Source organism: Pipistrellus kuhlii, unplaced genomic scaffold, assembly GCF_014108245.1.
Source record: "Pipistrellus kuhlii isolate mPipKuh1 unplaced genomic scaffold, mPipKuh1.p scaffold_m20_p_85, whole genome shotgun sequence".
In the NCBI taxonomy this organism is placed as follows: domain Eukaryota; kingdom Metazoa; phylum Chordata; class Mammalia; order Chiroptera; family Vespertilionidae; genus Pipistrellus; species Pipistrellus kuhlii.
In genome coordinates, this window is record NW_023425590.1 from 324,035 (window position 1) to 345,020 (window position 20,986).

At 59.3% G+C, this 20,986-nt stretch overlaps 1 protein-coding gene across 1 annotated transcript in view; it reads right to left on the minus strand.

Moving 5' to 3' along the window:
* The window catches only part of CLMN (calmin), a 74,795-nt gene that overhangs the window by 27,264 nt on the left and 26,545 nt on the right, over positions 1-20,986 (minus strand). Inside the window, exons 2-5 of the mRNA XM_045577204.1 lie at positions 10,089-10,150; positions 4,176-4,271; positions 2,384-2,467; positions 67-159 (exon numbers count right to left, since the gene is read on the minus strand). Of these exons, the coding sequence (XP_045433160.1) occupies positions 67-159; positions 2,384-2,467; positions 4,176-4,271; positions 10,089-10,150 (335 nt within the window). The remainder of the gene's footprint in view (positions 1-66; positions 160-2,383; positions 2,468-4,175; positions 4,272-10,088; positions 10,151-20,986) is intronic.

A 20,986-nucleotide genomic window follows, 5' to 3' on the forward strand; every position in this document is an offset into this window, starting at 1 on the left:
TAGCCAAACCTGCCGGGAACGGAATCCCAGAGGAGCCACCGCAGCACAGACAGGCGGTGCTCGTACCTGGAAGAAGAGGATGATGTTCCATATCAGCCCCAGGACCAGCGAGGGGTTGCCGTCCGCTATCTCTGCCGCGTCGATGCTCACCAGCTTCACCTGCGGGGAAGCAACGGGGGAGCTTAGCGGGGCCACCGCGAGGGAAACGGGCGACGTGCTGATGCCCCGGGGCCGTGGTCGGCACACTCATCCGTCCACAGAGCCAAACAGCAACGGCACAACGACGGACATTTCTTTGGAGAGCCACATTTCTTAAACGTAAACTTCTTCTAACGCCACTTCTTCAACATAGACTCGCCCAGGCCGTGGTATTTTGTGGAAGAGCCACACTCAAGGGGCCAAAGAGCCGCCTGCGGCTCGCGAACCGCAGTTTGCCGACCAGAGGTCTAGTGTAAGGTGACCAGACATCCCGCTTTTGACGGGACGGTCCCGATTTTTAACAATTGGTCCCGCGTCCCGCAGCCTTTTAAAAAGTCCCGATTTAATCGGCTGTCTCTCTGTCACTCATGCTGCTCAGCATTGCCCGAGGCTGCCTCTCAGGGCACGGCAGGCAGAGGTGTGCGAGGGGCGGTTCACCATCACCTACGTAGGACTCACCCCGCACAGGCACCCGCTAAGCTCCTTACAAGCGCCAGCCGCACCGTTAGTAATGCAGGCTCTTTTCCATCGATGGAGTCACCCACATGTGGATGTATATGCGATTTGATATGGATGCTATTTTTGTTGTATTGGCAGCAAGCTTCAAAACTATATGTGTTAAATGTGCTGAAGGTGTTAACATCATAGATATTTTTACGCTTAAAAATGACAAATTTTGTGCCAAAAAAAAAAAAAGAGCATTTACGAGAAGTTTTAATTCTTTATTTCGAAGAAAAAGTTATCATATACTTCGGGAAGCTTATGGTGAACATGTTCCGTCTCAAGGAACTTGTGAACGCTGGTTTAAATGCTTTAAAAGTGGTGATTTCGATGTGAAAGACAGAGAATGTCCAGATCAACCGAAAAAGTTTGAAGACCGACAATTACGAGCATTACTGGATGCAGATGTGTGACAAACTCAAAAACAACTTGGAGGAAGATTAAACATTGCTCAGCAAACAATTTCCAATCGTTTACAAGCAATGGAAAGGATTTTAAAGGAAGGAAAATGGGTGCCACATCCACTGAACGAAAGACAAATGGAAAACCGAAAAGTCATCAGTAAAATGTTGCTTCAGTGGCACACAAAAAAAAGTATTTTTTTGCATTGAATTGTGATTGGCAATGAAAAGTGGATTTATTTTGAGAATCCCAAACACACAGAATCATGGGTAAATCCAGGTCAACAATCAACATCGACTGCAAGGCCAAATCGCTTCGGAAAGAAGACAATGCTCTGCATTTGGTGGGATTTGGTGGGATTTGGTGGTGTATTATGAGCTTCTAAAACCAGGTGAAACCAATACTGATCACTACCGACAACAAATAATCAACTTGAATCAGCTTTGATCCAGAAAAGGACCAGAATGGGCCAGAAGACACGGCAAAGTAATTCTGCTTCATGATAACACACCATCACACACTTCAAAACCAGTTAAAGACACGTTAAAGATCTTGCCTGGGAAGTATGAACCCACCCCGTGTTCACCAGCCCTCGCTCCTTCAGATGACCACGTGTTCCGATCGATGGCACACGCACTTTCTGAGCAGCACTTCAACACGTGTGAAGAAGTGGACAGCTGGGTCTCTGAATGGTTTGCCTCGCGACAAGAACAGTTCTATTGGACGGTGCCCACAAACTGCTGGCTTCTGACCAGGCCGCGTCCCCCCGCCTGTTGTGGAGGCGACCGGAGGGCGCTCCGGACACTGCATCCCGCCAGGGCCACCGTGCCCTCGCAGGACACGACGCAGCATCCAAACAGAAGCAGCGAATGGCCGTCTAGAAAGTTCCATCCCAGAGGGGAGAATCCTGCACGTTTTCCTGCTCCCCTCCCCTCTCCTCTCGCCCAGCACTCCTCCCGGATGCGGGGTTCGCAGGGGGTGTGTGTGTGTGTGTGTGTGTGACTCTGCGCTGCTCACCGTGCTCTGATTCAGCAGAAGGGGAATGTCCACCGACCCTAAGAGCTGCCCCCGTCCGTCCGCCCCGTCCGCCCCGTCCGCCCCGTCCACGGACTCCCGGGGGAGGGGCCGGGCCGCATTGCCCAGACCCGTCAGCAGCTGCCGTTCACGTTGAACTTGGCTGCCTCTTCCCAGGCTCCCTCCTCGCCTCCCGTGGCCGGCGCTCCCTCCACGCGGTCCGGCCGCTGCGGGGAGGGGCCTGTGGCCAGGAGGGCCCCGAACTTACGTTGCTGTCTTCCAGAAACTTCAGCGCCTTCGCGATGTTGTTGAGCCGGAAGATGCGGTGGGAGGAGGACTTGTACTCGTGGAGCTGAAACAAACCAGACGGCGTCAGACAGCGCGGCCGCCCGCCGCTCACATCCATCTGGGGAAGTCGGGGTCCCAGCCGAGCCCACCCCTTATTTATGGGACCTGGGACTTCACAAGGCCGAGCCGGTGCGTGGGGGACCCCGGGGTTAAGCAGGGGACGTTGGAGCCAGGCCCCCCCCTTCTCTCTCTCTCTCTCTCTCTCTCTCTCTCTCTCTCTCTCTCTCTCTCTCGGACCCAGCTCCCAGCCTTTGATCGCCTCCCCCTCAGAGCCCCCCGCGTGCTCTGCTCCCACTGAGGGTTTCCTGAGAGCAGAGCTGCTAAATCACCGCCAGCCCCGCCGGGGGCAGATGTTCCCGTTGGCTGGCCTAGAGCTTCCTGAATAGGGATTCCCGGTCAGAGAGAGACAGAGGAGGGGGGGAGGTGAGACAGAGACAGACAGAGAGGAGGAGGGAGGGGGCGGGACAGAAAGGGGGGAATACAGAGAGAGGGGGAGAGAAAGAGACACAGAGAGAGAGAGGGAGAGAGACAGAGTCAGGGAGAGAGACAGGCAGACAGAGGAGAGAGAGAGAGAGAGGGAGGGAGGGAGGGAGAGAGAGAGAGAGAGAGAGAGAGAGAGAGAGAGAGAGAAGAAGAAGAAGGAGAAGAAGAAGAAGAAGAAGAAGAAGAAGAAGAAGGAGGAGGAGGGGGAGGAGGGGAGGAGGAGGAGACAGACAGGGAGGGAGGGGGGAGGTGCCTGCAGAAGCCCCAGCCCCAGTGATGCTGGCCACACAGGAGCACCATCAGGATAAACATCTACATCTTGATGGGGCAGGGCCAGCCTGGGGGGCGGGGGAGGGGGGTGCCTCTTATCAAAGTGCAACAGCCTCAAGGTCAGCAGGTTCAATTCCGTTCTGGTCATACTTATAAGAAGGTTCTAGAAGCTGGCAGTTCGTTTCAGCCTTGGGATGGATGGTAGCATTTGGTTGTGATATACCTTCCCATCATCCTAATTGTTATTATTTTTTAAAATCTTTATTGTTGAAAGTATTACATGTCCTCCTGTCCCCTCCCCATTGACCGCTGCTAGTTCGCCCACGCACCCCCCCCCCCCAGGCCTCCACCCCTATTGCCTGTGTCCATGGTGATGCATATGTGCACGAAGGTCTTTGCTTCGTCACGTCTCACTCCCCACCCCACCTTCCCTGAGATTCTGCACTGGTCCATGCTGCTATGTCTCTGGACCTACTCTGTCCCTCACTTATTTTGTTCATTAGGTTCCACATATGAGTGCGGTCACGTGACGCTGGTCTTTCTCCGACGGGCTTATTGCGCTTAGCACGATGCTCCCGGCCCCTCCGTGCTGTCTCCAGCGCGGAGGCTCTTTCTCTATGGCCACCACCCTGCTTCTTCGCTGTCGCTCTGGTCGTACAGGGCCGGCCAGTTCTTACTCTGCCTTATCATACTCACAGGGGACACTGGGCACGTGTTCATCTACCGACTAACGGATAGTCGCTACAGGAAATGAAAAGAGGGGGAACTGCCTGGTCCGGCGGGACCGTGTCAGTCTGATCTCCGAGGAAGGAACGTCCCACAACCCCCTCCCGCCGTCGTGCGCCGGAGGACGTGCGTGGGCCAGGACGCGCTCGCGCGTGGGTCTGAGCTGACCGAAGCCGCCAGCGCCGCCTCCCTTGGCCTTAGCTTTCTCCCTGACCCTCCAGCGCCGTACGTACCAGATTCCGGCCGGACAGGACCTCTAGCAGCGCCATCAGGATTCTGCCGTCTTGGATGTCGAGGAATAAATCTTTAACTTCCAGAGGAGGGTCGCACTGCGCAAGGAGGGGGAGAAGACAGGCGATGGGAGACGAGTAACTCCCAGAACCAGTTCCCTGTGCAGCTGTCACTCCGGAGAGAACTTCCCAACACCCACATCTGTCCACGGCAGTCAGGCCCACCACCCACAGGGGCATAAGCCCCCTCCAGGGGATGCCCGAGCAGCGGGTGGCCGGGGAGCTGCGGGGAGACTGTGTCAGGGGCCCCATGGAGCGAGTGGCCCCGGGGGACCCTTCTACGATGAGATCTCAGACCCCAATGTCCTATGACACCCACGCTGCTCTGCGGGGTAGAAAGGAAAAGCATGCCAGAGGGATACAGCCTCCTGCTGGAAGAACTACCGTGTTTCCCCGAAACTAAGACATCCTCCGAAAATAAGACCTACTTACAGGTTTCCTTCTGAGTGAAATATAAGGCATCCCCTGAAAATAAGGGCCCCCCTAGGCTAAACATGAGAGATTTGGTCCACTGATTCTGAAAGAAATGGAGTCACAAGAAATTCACCAGGAAATTCAGGAATTGGATTGTTATGATGATGTTCCAGAAGATGATGACATGATTGTCATTGAATAAATGAGTAAATTCTTGATACTGTAGGATTCATAGTTTGTCTGGTTTGCATTGACAACTACCATACTACCGTACCATATACAGGTAATAAATTTCCTTTCTTTTCATTTAACAATAAATGTGTGCTGTATTCTTCTTCATGGAAAAATAAGACATCCCCTGAAAATAAGACCTAGCGCATCTCTGGTAGCAAAAATTAATATAAGACACTGTCTTATTTTCGGGGAAACAGGGAAATTCTAGAAGCAGGCTCCCATCCAACGCCCTGGGGCAAGCTCTCCGCCTCCACTGAGAGGGCCCGAGGCTCCAAGAGGCTGAGTGACATGCCTGGTTCAGGCGACTCGGCTCCTTGGTGCAGCCCTGCTCCTCACAGGTCACACGGGCTGACACAGTGCCGCCCGCACCCACCCCGAGAGGGCGTGACCCCGGGTCAGCGACCCTTGGGCTTCGGTCCCGATGTCGGCAGGGCTCCCCGGTCCCAGCATCACGTCTCCCTGAGGGGCCCGTGGTCACATCAATGTGCAATCCTAGTCTGGAGGTGGGCGCCCCGCAGAGGGACCCGGGAGGAGGCTGGTGCTGATGGACACACAGCCGGACACACAGCTGGACACACAGCTGGCCCAATGACTGCTGGCAGTTGGGTAAGGGGAGATGCCGGGATCTCAGCGTCTGAGAAGCTGAATTAGATGCACATCTACATGTTTAGCTAGACAACGTACCACATGCCCATTAGAGCAGACTGAGCTAATTAAAATCGTATTAAAAGTTAACCAGTGGCCGAGACCGGTTTGGCTCAATAGATAGAGCGTCAGCTTGGGGACTGAAGGGTCCCAGGTTCGATTCTGGTCAAGGGCATGTACCTTGGTTGCGGGCATATCCCCAGTAGGGGGTGTGCAAGAGGCAGCTGATCGATGACTCTCTCTCATCGATGTTTTTAACTCTCTATCTCTCTCCCTTCCTCTCTGTACAAAATCAATAATGTGTGTGTGTATGTATGTATATATATATATATATATATATATATATATATATATATATATAAAAGTTAGCCAGTGGATGGTGCCTGCCTCTTTCCTCCACCACCCAGGCCTCCTAAGACACACTATTCTCTCAGGATGCACCTTCCGCCCGTCCCACTCAGAGGCAAGGGGCCAGACACTCCTGAGTTCAAATCCAGGTCTACCCGCTACTGAACTTGGCCTTGGGCACGCTCTTTCAGCTCCCTGGGCCTGAGCACCCTTGGCTCCAAGGTCGGGATTGGGATGTGGCCCACCCAGGGGACAGAGCTGCAGTGGGTACAAGTCCTGTCCTCCGCACAGCACCTGTGCCCAGACCAGCACCACCGGGCAAAACAGTTTCCTGCGGAGTGGCTTCCTCCGCAGTCTCCGGATGCCAGGCCTGGATGCCTCAGGGCTGAGTCCTGCAGGAGGAGCCACCCTAGAAGCACCGTCTCTGTGCACCACTTCTTCTCGCTCTGGGCTCCCGGGCCAGTAAATGGCCCCTGGGCCCTAGCTCACCAGGCCCTCCCTGCTGCCCTCTCCGCACGGCTCCTCTCCGCACGGGACCTGGGGTGGGAGGGCCTGGCCGGGAGGAGGCAGACACCCCACTCCCAGCCCGGCCTTCTCTGAGCCCTGACTGGAGGCCTGCTGCCTGGTGTGCTGCGCCCACCGAGGGTTGGGTGCTCCAGGGCAGGGATCTGCACTCTGGGCTTCCCGGGCCCGCAGGTGCCCTCTGGGGGCTGGGGGCCGAGAAGGAGGCTGAGCCACTGCGCCCCCTTCATCCGAGAGGCCCCGCTCCTAGGGGCTTTGTTCAGGGCTCCTGTGAGGCTTTGCTAGAGAAAGGTCTCTGTGAGCTAAGCTTTCATGCCGCCTGGGGAAGAGCTACTGCAACAGACTCCCCGGGAACAGAATCCACAAACTGCATGCTAATGAGCCCCTCCTAATGCTAATGAGCCCACCTAATGCTAATGAGCCCCTCCTAATGCTAATGAGCCCACCCAATGCTAATGAGCCCCTCCTAATGCTAATGAGCCCACCCAATGCTAATGAGCCCCTCCTAATGCTAATGAGCCTACCTAATGTTAATGAGCCCACCCAATGTTAATGAGCCCACTCCATGCTAATGGCCCCATCCAATGCTAACAAGCCCACCCCATGCTAATTAACCCCACCCCATGCTAATGAGTTCCCACCCCATGCTAATGAGCCCCACCCCAATGCTAATAAGCCTCTCCCAATGATAATGAGCCCCACCTGATGCTAGTGAGCCCCACGTGATGCTAATGAGCCCCACCCAATGCTAATGAGCCCCCACCTGATACTAATGAGCCCCCCAAGCTAATGAGCCCCACCCAATGCTAATGAGCCCCCATCTGATGCTAATTAGCCCCACCCGATGCTAATGAGCCCCACCCCATGCTAATGAGCCCCACCCCAATGCTAATGAGCCCCACCTGATGCTAATGAGCCCCACCCAATGCTAATGAGCCCCCACCTGATACTAATGAGCCCCCCAAGCTAATGAGCCCCACCCAATGCTAATGAGCCCCCACCCAATGCTAATGAGCCCCACCCCAATACTAATGAGCCTCACCCAATGCTAATGAGCCCCCACCCAATGCTAATAAGCCCCCACCCAATGCTAATGAGCCCCACCCAATGCTAATGAGCCCCACCCGATGCTGATGAGCCCCACCCCATGCTAATGAGCCCCACCCCATGCTAATGAGCCCCACCCAATGCTAATGAGCCCCTATCTGATACTAATGAGCCCCCCAAGCTAATGAGCCCCACCTGATGCTAGTGAGCCCCACCTGATGCTAATGAGCCCCACCCAATACTAATGAGCCCCACCTGATGCTAGTGAGCCCCTCCTGATGCTAATCAGCCCCCATCCGATACTAATGAGCCCCCCAAGCTAATGAGCCCCACCCGATGCTAATGAGCCCCACCCGATCCTAATGAGCCCCACCCAATGCTAATGAGCCCCACCTGATGCTAGTGAGCCCCTCCTGATGCTAATCAGCCCCCATCCGATACTAATGAGCCCCCCAAGCTAATGAGCCCCACCCAATGCTAATGAGCCCCACCCAATGCTAATGAGCCCCACCCAATGCTAATGAGCCCCCCGATGCTAATGAGCCCCACCCAATGCTAACGAGCCCCACCCAATGCTAATGAGCCCCACCCAATGCTAATGAGCCCCCACCCGATGCTAATGAGCCCCGCCCGATGCTAATGAGCCCCACCAGCACAGATCCCCCTGCCTTTCAGTGCGGGGCCTCTGGCGACACTGACCGGCTAGGATGGTGCTCTCTGCTCCCGGGACAGCGGGACAGCGGCAGGTGCTGTCCGCAGAGGAGATGAGGACACGGTGAAAGGGGGGCAGCTGTGACCCCGGAGACCCACGCTGGAGCTGGGGCCAGGGCACCCTTTCCTCCGGAAGGCTCCTCCCCAGCCAGCCTGGAGGGCGGGGGTCCAACACGGCGATCCCACCCACAGGTGCTCAGCAAAGGGCAGCAGGACGGACTCTGAGCCGCAGGCGTTCTTTCCCGCAGACTCCCGCAGCCCCGGGGGCCGGTCCAGCCGAGCACGGGCGTCTGCGTGTGGAGCCTCCAGGAAATGTTTCTCCTGCTCACGGAGGCGGCCAGGAGAGACCGAACCAACACCCCCGACGGACGGACGACAAACCACTCCCCAGCGAGCAGCCCGCTGCGGCCGAGCCGCGTGCGAGCACAACTGGGAGCGGCGGCAGCACAGGGCCTTGGCCGCCGTCCACTCGCGGGAAGGGGGGGCGGGAACGGCTCCAGGACAAACACGCCGGCCCCAGCGCTCCGAGGGCTTCATGGGATCGGTATGGCCGTGCAGACAGCACCCCAGGGCTTTCCTCATGACCTAACCCTCCGGTAAATGAGGGCCTTTCTCCAGGAGCCGGCCGCGGTAAATATTCCTGACAGCCTTCAAATTGCAGGTAAGCCCCGCTCCCCGCCGAGGCCTGGGTTTCCTGCACATGAAAGGCCGCTCCTGAAGGCCCGGGGGTTGGAAGCGGGGCTGTTAATTTCGCCCCGTTTATTAGGCCTCAGTTCCAGGTGCTGCCTGATTTATCCCCCGAGCGGGCCCAGCCACCTGCCCGCCGACGGCCGGGCCGGCCAGACCGGGGAGAAGCCCCCGCAGGACAGACGCTGACGGGGCGGTGTGTGTGTGTGTGTGTGTGTGTGTGTGTGTGTGTGTGAGCCAGTGCGCGGGGACTGGCTCTGTTCCCCTCTGTGCCTCCCTAGACTGATTTTTTAATTAAATGCAAAAACAAAACAAAACAAACACACACACACACACAAAACCCCACAACAGAAGGGAAGAAAGCCGCCTGGCTGCCCTCACACACACTGGGAATCGGGGTTCAGTGAACTGGGGGGACTGGGACTTCTTCCCAGAAACCCTCTTCTCTCTCTGAGCCGGACACGCACCCCCGTCACACAACTGGCAAATGGTTTCCACCACTTCACCCACGACAGGGAGCTCCTCCCTGCAGAGGTCAGGACCCCCGGGGTCAGCTGTGCCCCACCCTCACGGGGGGACAGAGGTGTGGGTGGCCGGGCGCTGCTGGGAAAACACCCCGGGCTGTGGAAACCAACTCCGTGAAGGAGAGTTTCGGGAAGAGCCCCGGTTCTGTCCAGGACGGTCAGCAGTTCCTCTCGCCCTGCCGGAGGGCGCCAGCGAAGCAGACACCCTGCCTGACCACCACGTGGGCCTGTGTGGAGGCCGGAGGGCGGGGTGTCCGCGGGAAGAAGGGATGTGAGTGGGGGAGTCCCAGTAAGTCAGCTTTCTGAGAAAACAGCGCGGCCGGCGTGGCTCAGTGGTTGAGCATCGACCCATGACCGAGAGGCGGGCCCTGGTTCGGTTCCCGGTCAGGGCTGCGGGCTGGATCCGCAGCGGGGGCCGTGCAGGAGGCAGCCGAGCCTCACTGACGTTTCTCTCTCTCCCTCTGCCTTCCTCCCTCAAAGCAATCAATACACATAAGTAAAAAGGTCGACCTTTCCTTCCCCAGCTGCACTGACAGGGCCAGGAGGACAGGACCGAGCCTTACCCCCCCGTCCCGGCCCGAGCGCGATGCCAGGCGTGAGCACACACTCGGCGGGGCGGGGGGTCGAATGAGTAAATGACAACGGGGACAACGGAGGCCCTCGGCCCCGCGCCCCTCACCCGGTTACGGTGAGCCCCGCTCCCCACACCCAGGGGCCCCCTCACCTTCTCCAGGTGCAGGTTTATCCACCGGGTGAAGGTCCTCTTCTGGACGTCTTCCCGCTCCACTGAGGACAAAGGGACGCGTCAGCCGCCGGACACGCACGGGCCCGCCTGCTCCTCCCCGGGCGTGTGGGCGGACGGCAGACAGCCCGGCCCGAGGGTCCCCGGAGGGTCCCCCGAGGGTCCCCCGAGGGTCCCGGACGGCCCCAGGGGGCTGGCGAGGGGTTGGGTGGCACCTCGCAGCGCATCCCGTCGACGAAGCACCCACAGAATGAGACGCACAGAACAAAATGCTCTCCACGGCCTCGCCTGAGCATGGCGCCTTGGAGGCTGCAGCTTCAGGGGTGCTGGGGTGGCTCAGTGGTTGAGCGCCGCCTATGAACCAGGACGTCACAGTTTGATTCCCGGTCAGGGCACAGGCCGGGTTGTGGCTCGATCTCCAGTAGGGGGCGTGCAGGAGGCAGCTGACCCATGATTCTCTCTCATAATGGGTGTTTCTCTCTCCCTTCCTTTCTGAAATCAATTTAAAAAAAATATATATATATATATATATATATATATATATATATATATATATATATATATATATATATTTTTTTTTTTTTTTAAAGAAGTGCTGGTGGTAAGATACAAATTACCTACAGGTGATGGCGCTGTCCACCCGCCTGGGCCAGAGCCGTGGGGCTGAGGAGCGGGGCCCAGGAGAGATGGGCAGGCGGAGGCCAGGGATGAGGGACTGGGAGGCGGGCTCAGGGTTGGAGGGAAGTGACAGTCCCGGGTGTGGACACTCACTCAGCCCTGTCCCCTCCCAGCATGGTGGTGTTGGCCGGCCACCGTCCCCATGTCAGACCCGCTCACTCCCAGGCTGCCCGAGAGACCCGCAATGCCGCAGTCAATGCAACAAGCACCCGGAACAACGGCTGCGCGTTACTTTACTTTCTTTTTCTTCTTCTTCTTTTTTTTTTTTTTAAATATATTTTATTGATTTTTTACAGAGAGGAAGAGAGAGGGAGAGAGTCAGAAACATCAATCAGCTGCCTCCTGCACCCCCCCCCCCCCCACTGGGGATGTGCCTGCAACCAAGGTACATGCCCTTGACTGGAATCGAACCCAGGACCCAACGCTCTATCCACTGAGCCAAACCGGTTTTGGCACTTTACTTATTTTGTGTTATTCTCTCTAGAGCCAGAAACAGGTGCCCTCCTCCCGGGAGGAGGGCCCGGCAGGAGCCACAGAGGCCGGAGGACGAACACGAAGGCGCCGCCCTGGCTTCTCGGGAAAGAGCGCCCCTTTCAGGGTCCCCGCCGTCAGCTCTGTTCCCGTTCACCCTGACACCTGGCAGCAGCGCCTGCGCGGGGAGACGTACTCCCCAGACGAACCAAACGGGGCCCAGACAGGCACCAGGACCGTCACCCTCAGGCTGTCTGCCCCCTATGGGCTCAGGGAACCAGAGGGAGAGGGGTCTGGGTTCAAATCCCAGGTCTTTCGACCACGGGCAGAAACATCGGCAATAATAGCGACGGGGATTGGAAAATATTCACCAAGCGCTGGCTCTGGGGCGGGGACCCAGCTAGGCCCTGCATCCCCGTTCACTGTTCCAACCCCTCCTGCCACGCCTGGAGGCGGAAGGGGATCTGGGCCACCTGCCAAGGTCACAGGAGGACAAAGGTCAAGGCCACAGGATGGCTGAGGTCACTGCTCCTAGAGTGCAGATGAGGAAACAGAGGGTCAATCACGAATAAGCAGCAGCGGTGGGACTGGGAGCCGAGGCTGCTCCCCACCCCTCCCCAGCGCTGTGGGTCCCTGGCCCAGTGCTGGCCTGGAGGTGGTTGGGGATGTGGGGGTCTGGGTCCCGGGGCCCGGGGGTGGTTGGAGATGTGGGGGTCTGGGGCCCGGGGCCCGGAGGTGGTTGGGGATGTGGGGGTCTGGGGCCCGGAGGTGGTTGGGGATGTGGGGGTCTGGGGCCCGGGGGTGGTTGGGGATGTGGGGGTCTGGGGCCCGGAGGTGGTTGGGGATGTGGGGGTCTGGGGCCCGGAGGTGGTTGGGGATGTGGGGGTCTGGGGTCCAGAGGTGGTTGGGGATGTGGGGGTCTGGGGCCCGGGGCTCGGAGGTGGTTGGTTGGGGATGTGGGGGTCTGGGGCCCGGGGCTCGGAGGTGGTTGGGGGTGTGGGGGTCTGGGTCCCGGGGCCCGGAGGTGGTTGGGGATGTGGGGGTCTGGGACCCGGGGCTCGGAGGTGGTTGGGGATGTGGGGGTCTGGGTCCTGGAGGTGGTTGGGGGTGTGGGGGTCTGGGTCCCGGGGCCCGGAGGTGGTTGGGGGTGTGGGGGTCTGGGTCCCGAAGGTGGTTGGGGATGTGGGGGTCTGGGGCCCGGGGGTGGTTGGGGATGTGGGGGTCTGGGGCCCGGAGGTGGTTGGGGATGTTGGGGTCTGGGCCCCGGAGGTGGTTGGGGATGTGGGGGTCTGGGACCCGGGGCCCGGAGGTGGTTGGGGATGTGGGGTCTGGGGCCCGGGGGTGGTTGGGGGTGTGGGGGTCCCGGGGCCCGGGGGTGGTCGGAGATGTGGGGGTCCCCGGGCCCGGAGGTGGTTGGGGATGTGGGGGTCTGGGTCCCGGGGCCCGGAGGTGGTTGGGGGTGTGGGGGTCTGGGGCCCGGGGCCCGGAGATGGTTGGGGGTGTGGGGGTCTGGGGCCCGGAGGTGGTTGGGGATGTGGGGGTCCCGGGGCCCGGAGGTGGTTGGAGATGTGGGGGTCCCGGGGCCCGGGGCTCGGAGGTGGTTGGGGATGTGGGGGTCTGGGTCCCGGAGGTGGTTGGGGATGTGGGGGTCTGGGGCCCGGGGCCCGGGGGAGGTTGGGGATGTGGGGTTCTGGGTCCTGGAGGTGGTTGGGGGTGTGGGGGTCTGGGGCCCGGGGCTCGGAGGTGGTTGGGGATGTGGGGGTCTGGGTCCCGGGGCCCGGGGCTGGTTGGGGATGTGGGGTTCTGGGTCCCGGGGCCCGGAGGTGGTTGGAGATGTGGGGGTCCCGGGGCCCGGAGGTGGTTGGGGATGTGGGGGTCTGGGTCCCGGGGCCCGGAGGTGGTTGGGGGTGTGGGGGTCTGGGGCCCGGAGGTGGTTCGGGATGTGGGGGTCTGGGGCCCGGGGCTCGGAGGTGGTTGGGGGTGTGGGGGTCTGGGGCCCGGGGCCCGGAGGTGGTTGGAGATGTGGGGGTCCCGGGGCCCGGATGTGGTTGGGGATGTGGGGGTCTGGGTCCCAGGGCTGGGCCCACCAGCAGCCCCGCCAGCTCCAGCCGCGACGCCTCTCAGGAAGCGGACTCTCTAGTCTCCGAGTGCTGGGTTTCACCAGGCCGCGGACACATCACACGTACTTAAGGCCATTCCTCGTTTCTTTGGAAAACATTTCACAGCAAACGGGAGGCCGTTTGTCTCCTGCGGGAGAAAGGCGCCGGTTTTCTCCGATGACTGCGGCTCTTTCTCCCCCGGCCTCATTACTGGGCAGATAGTGGTGCCCATAAATCAGATTTTAATATTGTGCCCTTCAATCTTCCTAATTGAAGGCCGGCAGACAGTAATTATGCTTTATGAGTCCGGCTTTCCTCTCGCTTTCCTCCTTTCCTAGAAGGGAAGGCTGCTGGCGAGGAGGCCTAGGAATTAAATGTCTCGTTCAGGTAACTGGTGCAGAGGCAGAGGAGGGAGAAAGGAAGCTGAGAGAAATGAGGTGGGGGGGGGGGGGGATATGTGCTGAGGGCATGAGCGTCAGAGTCTCGGAGCTTTCCAGAAGGTCGGAGACGCCCTCCCCAAATCCCACCAGAGACCTCGGTGCCTCCGCGGCCTTGTCCACAGGCGGCGTCCCGGAGGTTCGGGACCATCCCTCTGCCGATGGGCACTTCGCTGCTTCCCGCTCTCACCGCCCCGAGCACCCTGTGTCAGCACCGTGTGCGGCTCTTTGTGCACAGCCTGTGCCTGCATGTCTGTGCTGGACTACTAAACGGGAAACTGCAGGGTCTTGTGGTAGGCACATTTAAAGTTTTAATAGCTACTTCCAAACCGCCCTCCCAAAAGGCTGCCCCAGTTTATACTTTCGCCCCCAACTGTCTTTAAACAAGTTTATGGGATTGTAAAGTATTTACACACACGTCCTAGCACTCAGGCCGGCTTCTCCACATGGCGGCAGGGAGAGCGGAGTATGGAACAGGAGTGCATTCAGTGGGGGCTGGGAGGACCTGGGTGAGGCCGCCGGTTTCACTGTGCAGAAAGGCGTGAATGAGGAAGCGGTGTCCGTTAGTCTGTATGTGCCTCATCCATCCACCCCGCCATCTTTCCTTCCAACCATGTATCATCATCCATCCATCCACCCATCCAACCACCCATCTTTCCTTCCATCCATCTTTCCATCCATCCATCCATCCATCTACCCTGCCATCTTTCCTTCAAACCATGTATCATCATCCATCCATCCACCCATCCAACCACCCATCTTTCCTTCCATCCATCTTTCCATCCATCCATCCATCCATCCACTCACCCATCCACCCATCCACCCATTCTCCCAGCTGATACTTATTCAATGAACTATGCCAGACTCTGCAGGTAAAATCAGATAAAGAATTAAGTATTCATAGGATCAGCACTCCAAGCATTCACAGCCAAGCAGGAGAGAAAACATGGACAGCATGGAGCGCACATGGAAGAAGTGAATTAGGAGTTTCCAGGTGAGGGCACAGTTTCAGACCCCAGGGGGCGCCCCTCCAGGAACAGGAGGATCCCACGGAACAAGTGGGACAGTCGGGGCTCCTGAAGACATGGACATGGTCTCACTCTGCCCCGACTCAGAGCCAAGCCCGGGGGGCTGTCCTTCCATCCCGGCCATGGCCAGTGGGCAAATCTGAGCACACAGTTCAGCGTGGACAGCAAAGCTGACCCACAGGAGCGCAAGGTGGTGACTGAAGCTATGAGGGGACCGTAAGGCTAAACCACAGCCTGGCCGGTGTAGCTCAGCGGTTGAGCATTGACCCAGGAACCAAAAGGCCACCAGTTCAATTCCCGGACAGGGCACATGCCTGGGTTATGGGCTCCATCCCCTTGGGGAGAGGAGTGCAGTAGGCAGCCTATCAATGTTTCTTTCTCATCAATGTTTCTTCTAACCCTCCCTCTCTCTCTAAAAAGCCAATAAAAACATTAAAAAAAGAAAAAAGATGAAACCACGAATAACAGACGAGTCCCAGACTGAAATTGGGTGCAGAGACCATATTTGTTGGACCTGAAACTGGGACACATCACTCAGTACACAGCAGAGAGGGTGTGAATGTAGAACATCCACATGCGAGCCATTCACATCAGAGCCATCCACGTGGGCGACCTTGGCAAGTTCACTGCTCTCAGAAACCTTCGCCTCGGCCCTCCCTCTGCAGAAGGAAGGTGACTGGGCCGCTCACACGGACTTCACTGGACCACCTCCGCTTTCCGGCCCTGCTCCCCGCCCGGCCCGGCCTCGGGCGAGGGTGTCTGGTGTCCCACACAAAGGTCCCCGCTCTTTCACGGCTTTCTCCGCCGCCGAGGCCCCGCCCCCACCCGCAGGCCCCCGCTCCCTCTGGCCTGCCAAGACTCCATAAACTTTATATAGTTTCCATAAACCCAACGGCCCCTTTTTTCCACCGCCTGATCACGTTGTAAAGGTGCAGGAAACTGGTGCCCGGGAAGGTCTGGCCTTCTCACACGGCGTCTGTGGGGCCCTCTGCGGTTTCCTGGGCAACAAGAGTAGTAATGGAGGTGTAAAATGCCATCCCGGCTCTGCCTGGCTGGCCGGGGTGCCCGGTGCCGGCCAGGGTGGGCGAGGAGCTCACCAGGCCCAGGACTCCGCGGACGGAGACGGGAAGGGAGGCCCAGCCTTCGGGCTCACCCACAAGCACCGCCGCCAGGCGGGAGCGGGTCCAGACGCAGTCGGCGTGGATATGAGAAGCCACCGAGGGGGACACAGCTCTGAGCGCAAACACTGTCATTTACACAGGAGTGGCCTTCTCTCCCTCTGCCCACAGTCCCCTCACACCCACATCCCATGTCATACTCCATAAAACTTCTCCTCTTCCTGCCCATGAGGAAGGCTCGGTGGCTGTCTCCTATATAATAAAAGGATAATATGCAAAGTGACCTAACAGTGGAAAGACTGGTAGCTATGACATGCACTGACCACCAGGGGGTAGACACTCAACGCAGGAGCTGCCCCCTGGTGGTCAGTGCACTCCAGGGTGGGCGAGGCGAGCCAGAAGCCGGGCTCATGGCTGGTGAGCAGAGCGGCAGTGGTGGGAGCCTACGGATGCAGCACTAAGGATGTCTGACTGCCCCTTCCCCTGGGGGAGCAGGCCTAAGCCGGCAGTCAGACATCCCCCAAGGGCTCCCAGGCTGGGCTGAGGGACCCTCCCCCCACCCCGAGTGCACAAATCTCATGCACTGGGCCTCTAGTCTGTTTACAAAAACTATATATTGATTACAAACAATTAAAGCCATTAGGAAAGCATATAGAAATATACCTAAAATTCCTTGAACTCTCATCATACCCAGAGATCACCACGATTGGCATTTATTGCCTATCAGCTGAGGTTGGAGAGAGATGTTACTGCGCACCATTTCGATGTGATTGGTGAACGGCGTTCCTTCAAACAGCCCACCGATCACAGCATCAACGGCTGACAGGCTAAACCGCCCCCACTCCCCGAAGTCCCCCATGACCTCCTGACTCCCTCCCTCTTCCGGGAGGTGTGTTAACCAGCCTGGGGGTGACGGCGGAGCTCAGTGTGAGAAGCGGGTAGTAGCTGGGAGGAGACAAGTGCCCCAGCTGGTAGTCCCCCTGGGGTGGAGCAGAGGACGCAGTGGCACACCCCGTGGCCCAGGAGAAGCAGCAGGCAGCACGGGCCCACACAGACCTGGGACGGGGAGGGACCCAATCCCTCCCCCCCTCCCGGCTGGCCACGGGCACACACAGACCCGGGACGGGGAGGGACCCAATCCCTCCCCCCCCCCCCCCGGCTGGCCACGGGCACACACAGACCCGGGATGGGGAGGGACCCAATCCCTCCCCCCCTCCCGGCTGGCCACGGGCCCACACAGACCCGGGACGGGGAGGGACCCAATCCCCCCCCCCCTCCCGGCTGGCCACGGGCACACACAGACCCGGGACGGGGAGGGACACGACCCTCCCGCCGGCTGGCCACGGGCACACACAGACCCGGGACAGGGAGGGACGCGACCCCCCCCCCCCCGGCTGGCCACGGGCACACACAGACCCGGGACGGGGAGGGACACGACCCTCCCGCCGGCTGGCCACGGGCACACACAGACCCGGGACAGGGAGGGACGCGACCCCCCATCCCCCCGGCTGGCCACGGGCACACACAGACCCGGGACGGGGAGGGACGCGACCCCCCCCCCCGGCTGGCCACGGGCCCGCACAGACCCGGGACGGGGAGGGCCGCGACCCCCCCCCCCCCCCCGGCTGGCCACGGTTCCGGCGGCATCGCTTAGGCAGGAGCCTCCTGCCTTTCCCTCTGTGGCCAGAGCAGCCCAGGCCGTGCCCACGTAGGAACACTCTGCAGGTCAGCAGGGTTCAACCAAGGGACTCTGCCCCCCAGAGGGCATCGCGGGGGCTGGGGACACTTTGGATGGTCACCACTGAGGGGCATTCTGTGGCATCTACTGGGCAGAGGCCAGGATGCTGCTCCACACCCTCCAGTGACCAGGACGGCGGAACCGTTATAGGGACTCAGCGGTTTTGAGGGTCAAATGCATCCCAGCTGCCTCACCACACCACCCCAAAGACTACACCAGCCACACATGGCACCACGGCCGCGGACAGTGCCCAGGCCAGCCGGCCGGGCGGCCCTGCCTGTGCCCTCCAGCCGTGGTGCCAGGGACTCCCGGGCCCAGGCGGCTCGGGGGAGAGGCCACCCCGTCTGGACACGGCCAGGCCTGCCCGGGGGTTCCGCTCCTTCCCCATCTTTCAACACCTCCCGAAGCACAGCCTCATTACCCGGCCCCACGCTGGCTCACGTGAGAAATAAAACTCAGAAACAAATTAAACGGCAATTGCTTTTCAAACAGGAGAGGGGCCAGGCGGCAGAGCCCTGGGCCGGCGGCCTTTGGTTCCGGCTCCCGGGGGCCGCTCCCCGCCGGTGCTGGCGGCCCGAACGCCGGGCTCCACGTGGTCTGCGCCAGCGGCCAGCTTTGCATTTAATTTCCTTTGTTTTTCCTCCTCCGGTGTTTGCTCTGACCCACGTCGCTTTTATCGAGGCTTTGGTAATAAAATGCAAAACCTTCCCTGGGACCGCAGGCGGAGCAGCAGGCACTGCCTACACACAGTGCGCGGAGTCCTGGGGCCCAGCGGCTCCTTTGTCCCCTGTCCAGGCCAGGGAGGCATGGATCCTGGGCCCCGGGACAAAGAGAGAGCAGCCTGCTGGGGCCGGCACAGACCGGGGGCCCCCAATCCTCGCCCCCCACCGACACCAATAAAACTGCCAAATGCACTCTAACCGGGGACTTACATCCAGTTCCCTCCTGGGTCCCCGAGACCGCCAATTACCGGCTCTGCCGGCCTCTCCCTGCTCCAAAGCACAGAGCCCAGGGCTCCGGAGGGCGAGGCCCAATTACACAGCAAATTAAGTTTTAAGCTCTCTGGACGCATGTGGGGCTGGTGCCGGGACCCAAAATAAAACGCCTGCTCTCGTTTTTTTCCCCCCGAGAGCGACTCCAACCTCAGCGCTAACCCTCAGCCCGCCCTGATTTACGATGGACGACGCCGGCCATAAAAACCCCGGCTTAGGGGTAGGGGCCTCAGCGTCCCCCCAGATGGGGCGCAGCGCACCCCAGCCCCGGCTGCCTGCCCTGACGGGAGCCGCTGGAGTCGAGACCGGGCTTCGAGGCAAGAGTCGAGACGGCAACCTCGACGGGCAGGAACGACGGGAAATGTCGCCGAGAGGAAGGCACGGGCCCAGCGTTCGGTGGAAAAACTCGGCCAAGAATCCAACATGGTCACTGCGGGCCGAGCCCCTCTCCCGGCACCATGAGGGGAAGGCTGAGCCCCGGCAAAGCAAACCTTCCTGAAGAGCCTTCCAGAAGAATCTGCCAGCGCAAGGTGGCTCCCCTGCAGAGCAGAGGCTGAGCTGGGGCGTCTGGGCACAGAGCTTCACAGGCCATTAGTGCCTGCCGGCCCCGGGGCTCAGCGGGTGAGCATGACCTACGAACCAGGAGGTCCCGGTCTGAGTCCCATTCAGGGCACAAGCCTGGGCTGTGGGCTCGGTCCTCCAAGTGGAGTGTACAGGAGGCGGCCGATCAAGGGTTCTCTCTCCTCATGGATTCTTCTCTCTCTCCGTCTCCCTTCCTCTCTGAAATCAATAAAAATATATTTCTAAAAACGTAAAACAGAAGCATTAGCTCAGCCTCTTGGATTCAGCTATTTTTTTTTAAAGGACATCAGAAACACTCACTTCATACAAATGACCTTAATTTGCATTTTCAAAGGCATCTGTCTTAAAAACACACAAGGGCATCTGTCTTAAAAACACACACGCCCCTCACCCTTGGAATACCAACATTTTTATGTACATGCAACGGCCAGTCAGTTGTGTGAACCAACCGGCCCAACCGGCCCAACCGCCCCAACCGGCCCAACTGGCCCAACTGGCCCCTGGCGTTCAGTGCTCAAACTGGGGCGGTCCCATGCAAACCAGGCTGAGCCGGTCACTCTGGCTAACAGACCCGGGGCCTCCGGGCAGCAGGGAAGGCAGAGGCCTGCGGAGCTCCTGGGAGAGAAGACAGGAAGGCCACGTGGTTAATACTGCGCGGCGGTGAATGTCTGCGAGGGATAAAGCAAACTGTGAATTCCCATTTACGTCTACCTGCCAACAAAAAGCGACACCGGCGTTTCAGTCCTCTGCTGAGCAGAGAGGCCGCTGGAACTGTGATGGGGAAAGGCAGGAGGTGTCACATTCTCCCGAGCTCCACGGGTCACCAGTGTTTCATGTTAATTAACGAGAGAGAACGGGGGGGGGGGGGGGGGCCGGGCCGGGGCCGGGGCCGGGGCCCGAGCTGTGCCAAGACGGCACACACGAGCGCTGCACACACCCCTGGGACCTCGGTGAGACACGTTTGTTTGAAAACAGATGAAAGTTATTACTTACGTAAATCATCCAAATGTACACACTCATGCACGCTCATTCGTGTGTGTGTGTGTGTGTGTGTGTGTGCGCGCGCACACACACACACACAGTCCTTATGCCTCAGGGGGCTCACCCCCAGCCCTCTTCAGGGAATGAGTGCTTAGGGTCCCAGAGAGACTCATCAGGACAAGGTCTCCCTTACGCCAGAGCACAGTGGGTCAGCCTCAAGGGCTGCACTCTGACCTTGAGGTCAAGGTCAGATCATTGTCCATGAGGGGGAATCTTAGAATGGCACATTCCAGCTCTGACATCTTAAAAGAAAACCACCGGGACTAGACCTGTGGTTCTCAGGGGCTGCACATGACCGTCACGGGGGAAATGTTAACGCATCGGCCTGGGCCCACTCCAGACGAAGAGTCTGGGCCCGGGGTGGCCGGGGCCTCTGCGTTATCTGAGGGCTCCGCAGCGGTTCTGACACGGAGCTGCCACGGGGAACCACGGCTCTGGGCCAGGAGTTGGACACATTTTCCTGCCAAGGGTCAAGGGTCAAGGGTCAGGCAGTAGATGTTTTAGAGACTCTGTGAGCCACTCAGTCTCCGACCGCTGGTCAACTCTGCAGCATGGTCGGAAGCAGAGAGACAACATATAAACGGGCATGGTCGTGTTCCAATAAAACTTTATTTAGAAGAGCCGGCGAGGGCCGCAGGTAGATCTAAGCAGCCTTTTCAGAGCTTCCTGGTGGCTGTGCCCGGTTCAGCCCCGCTG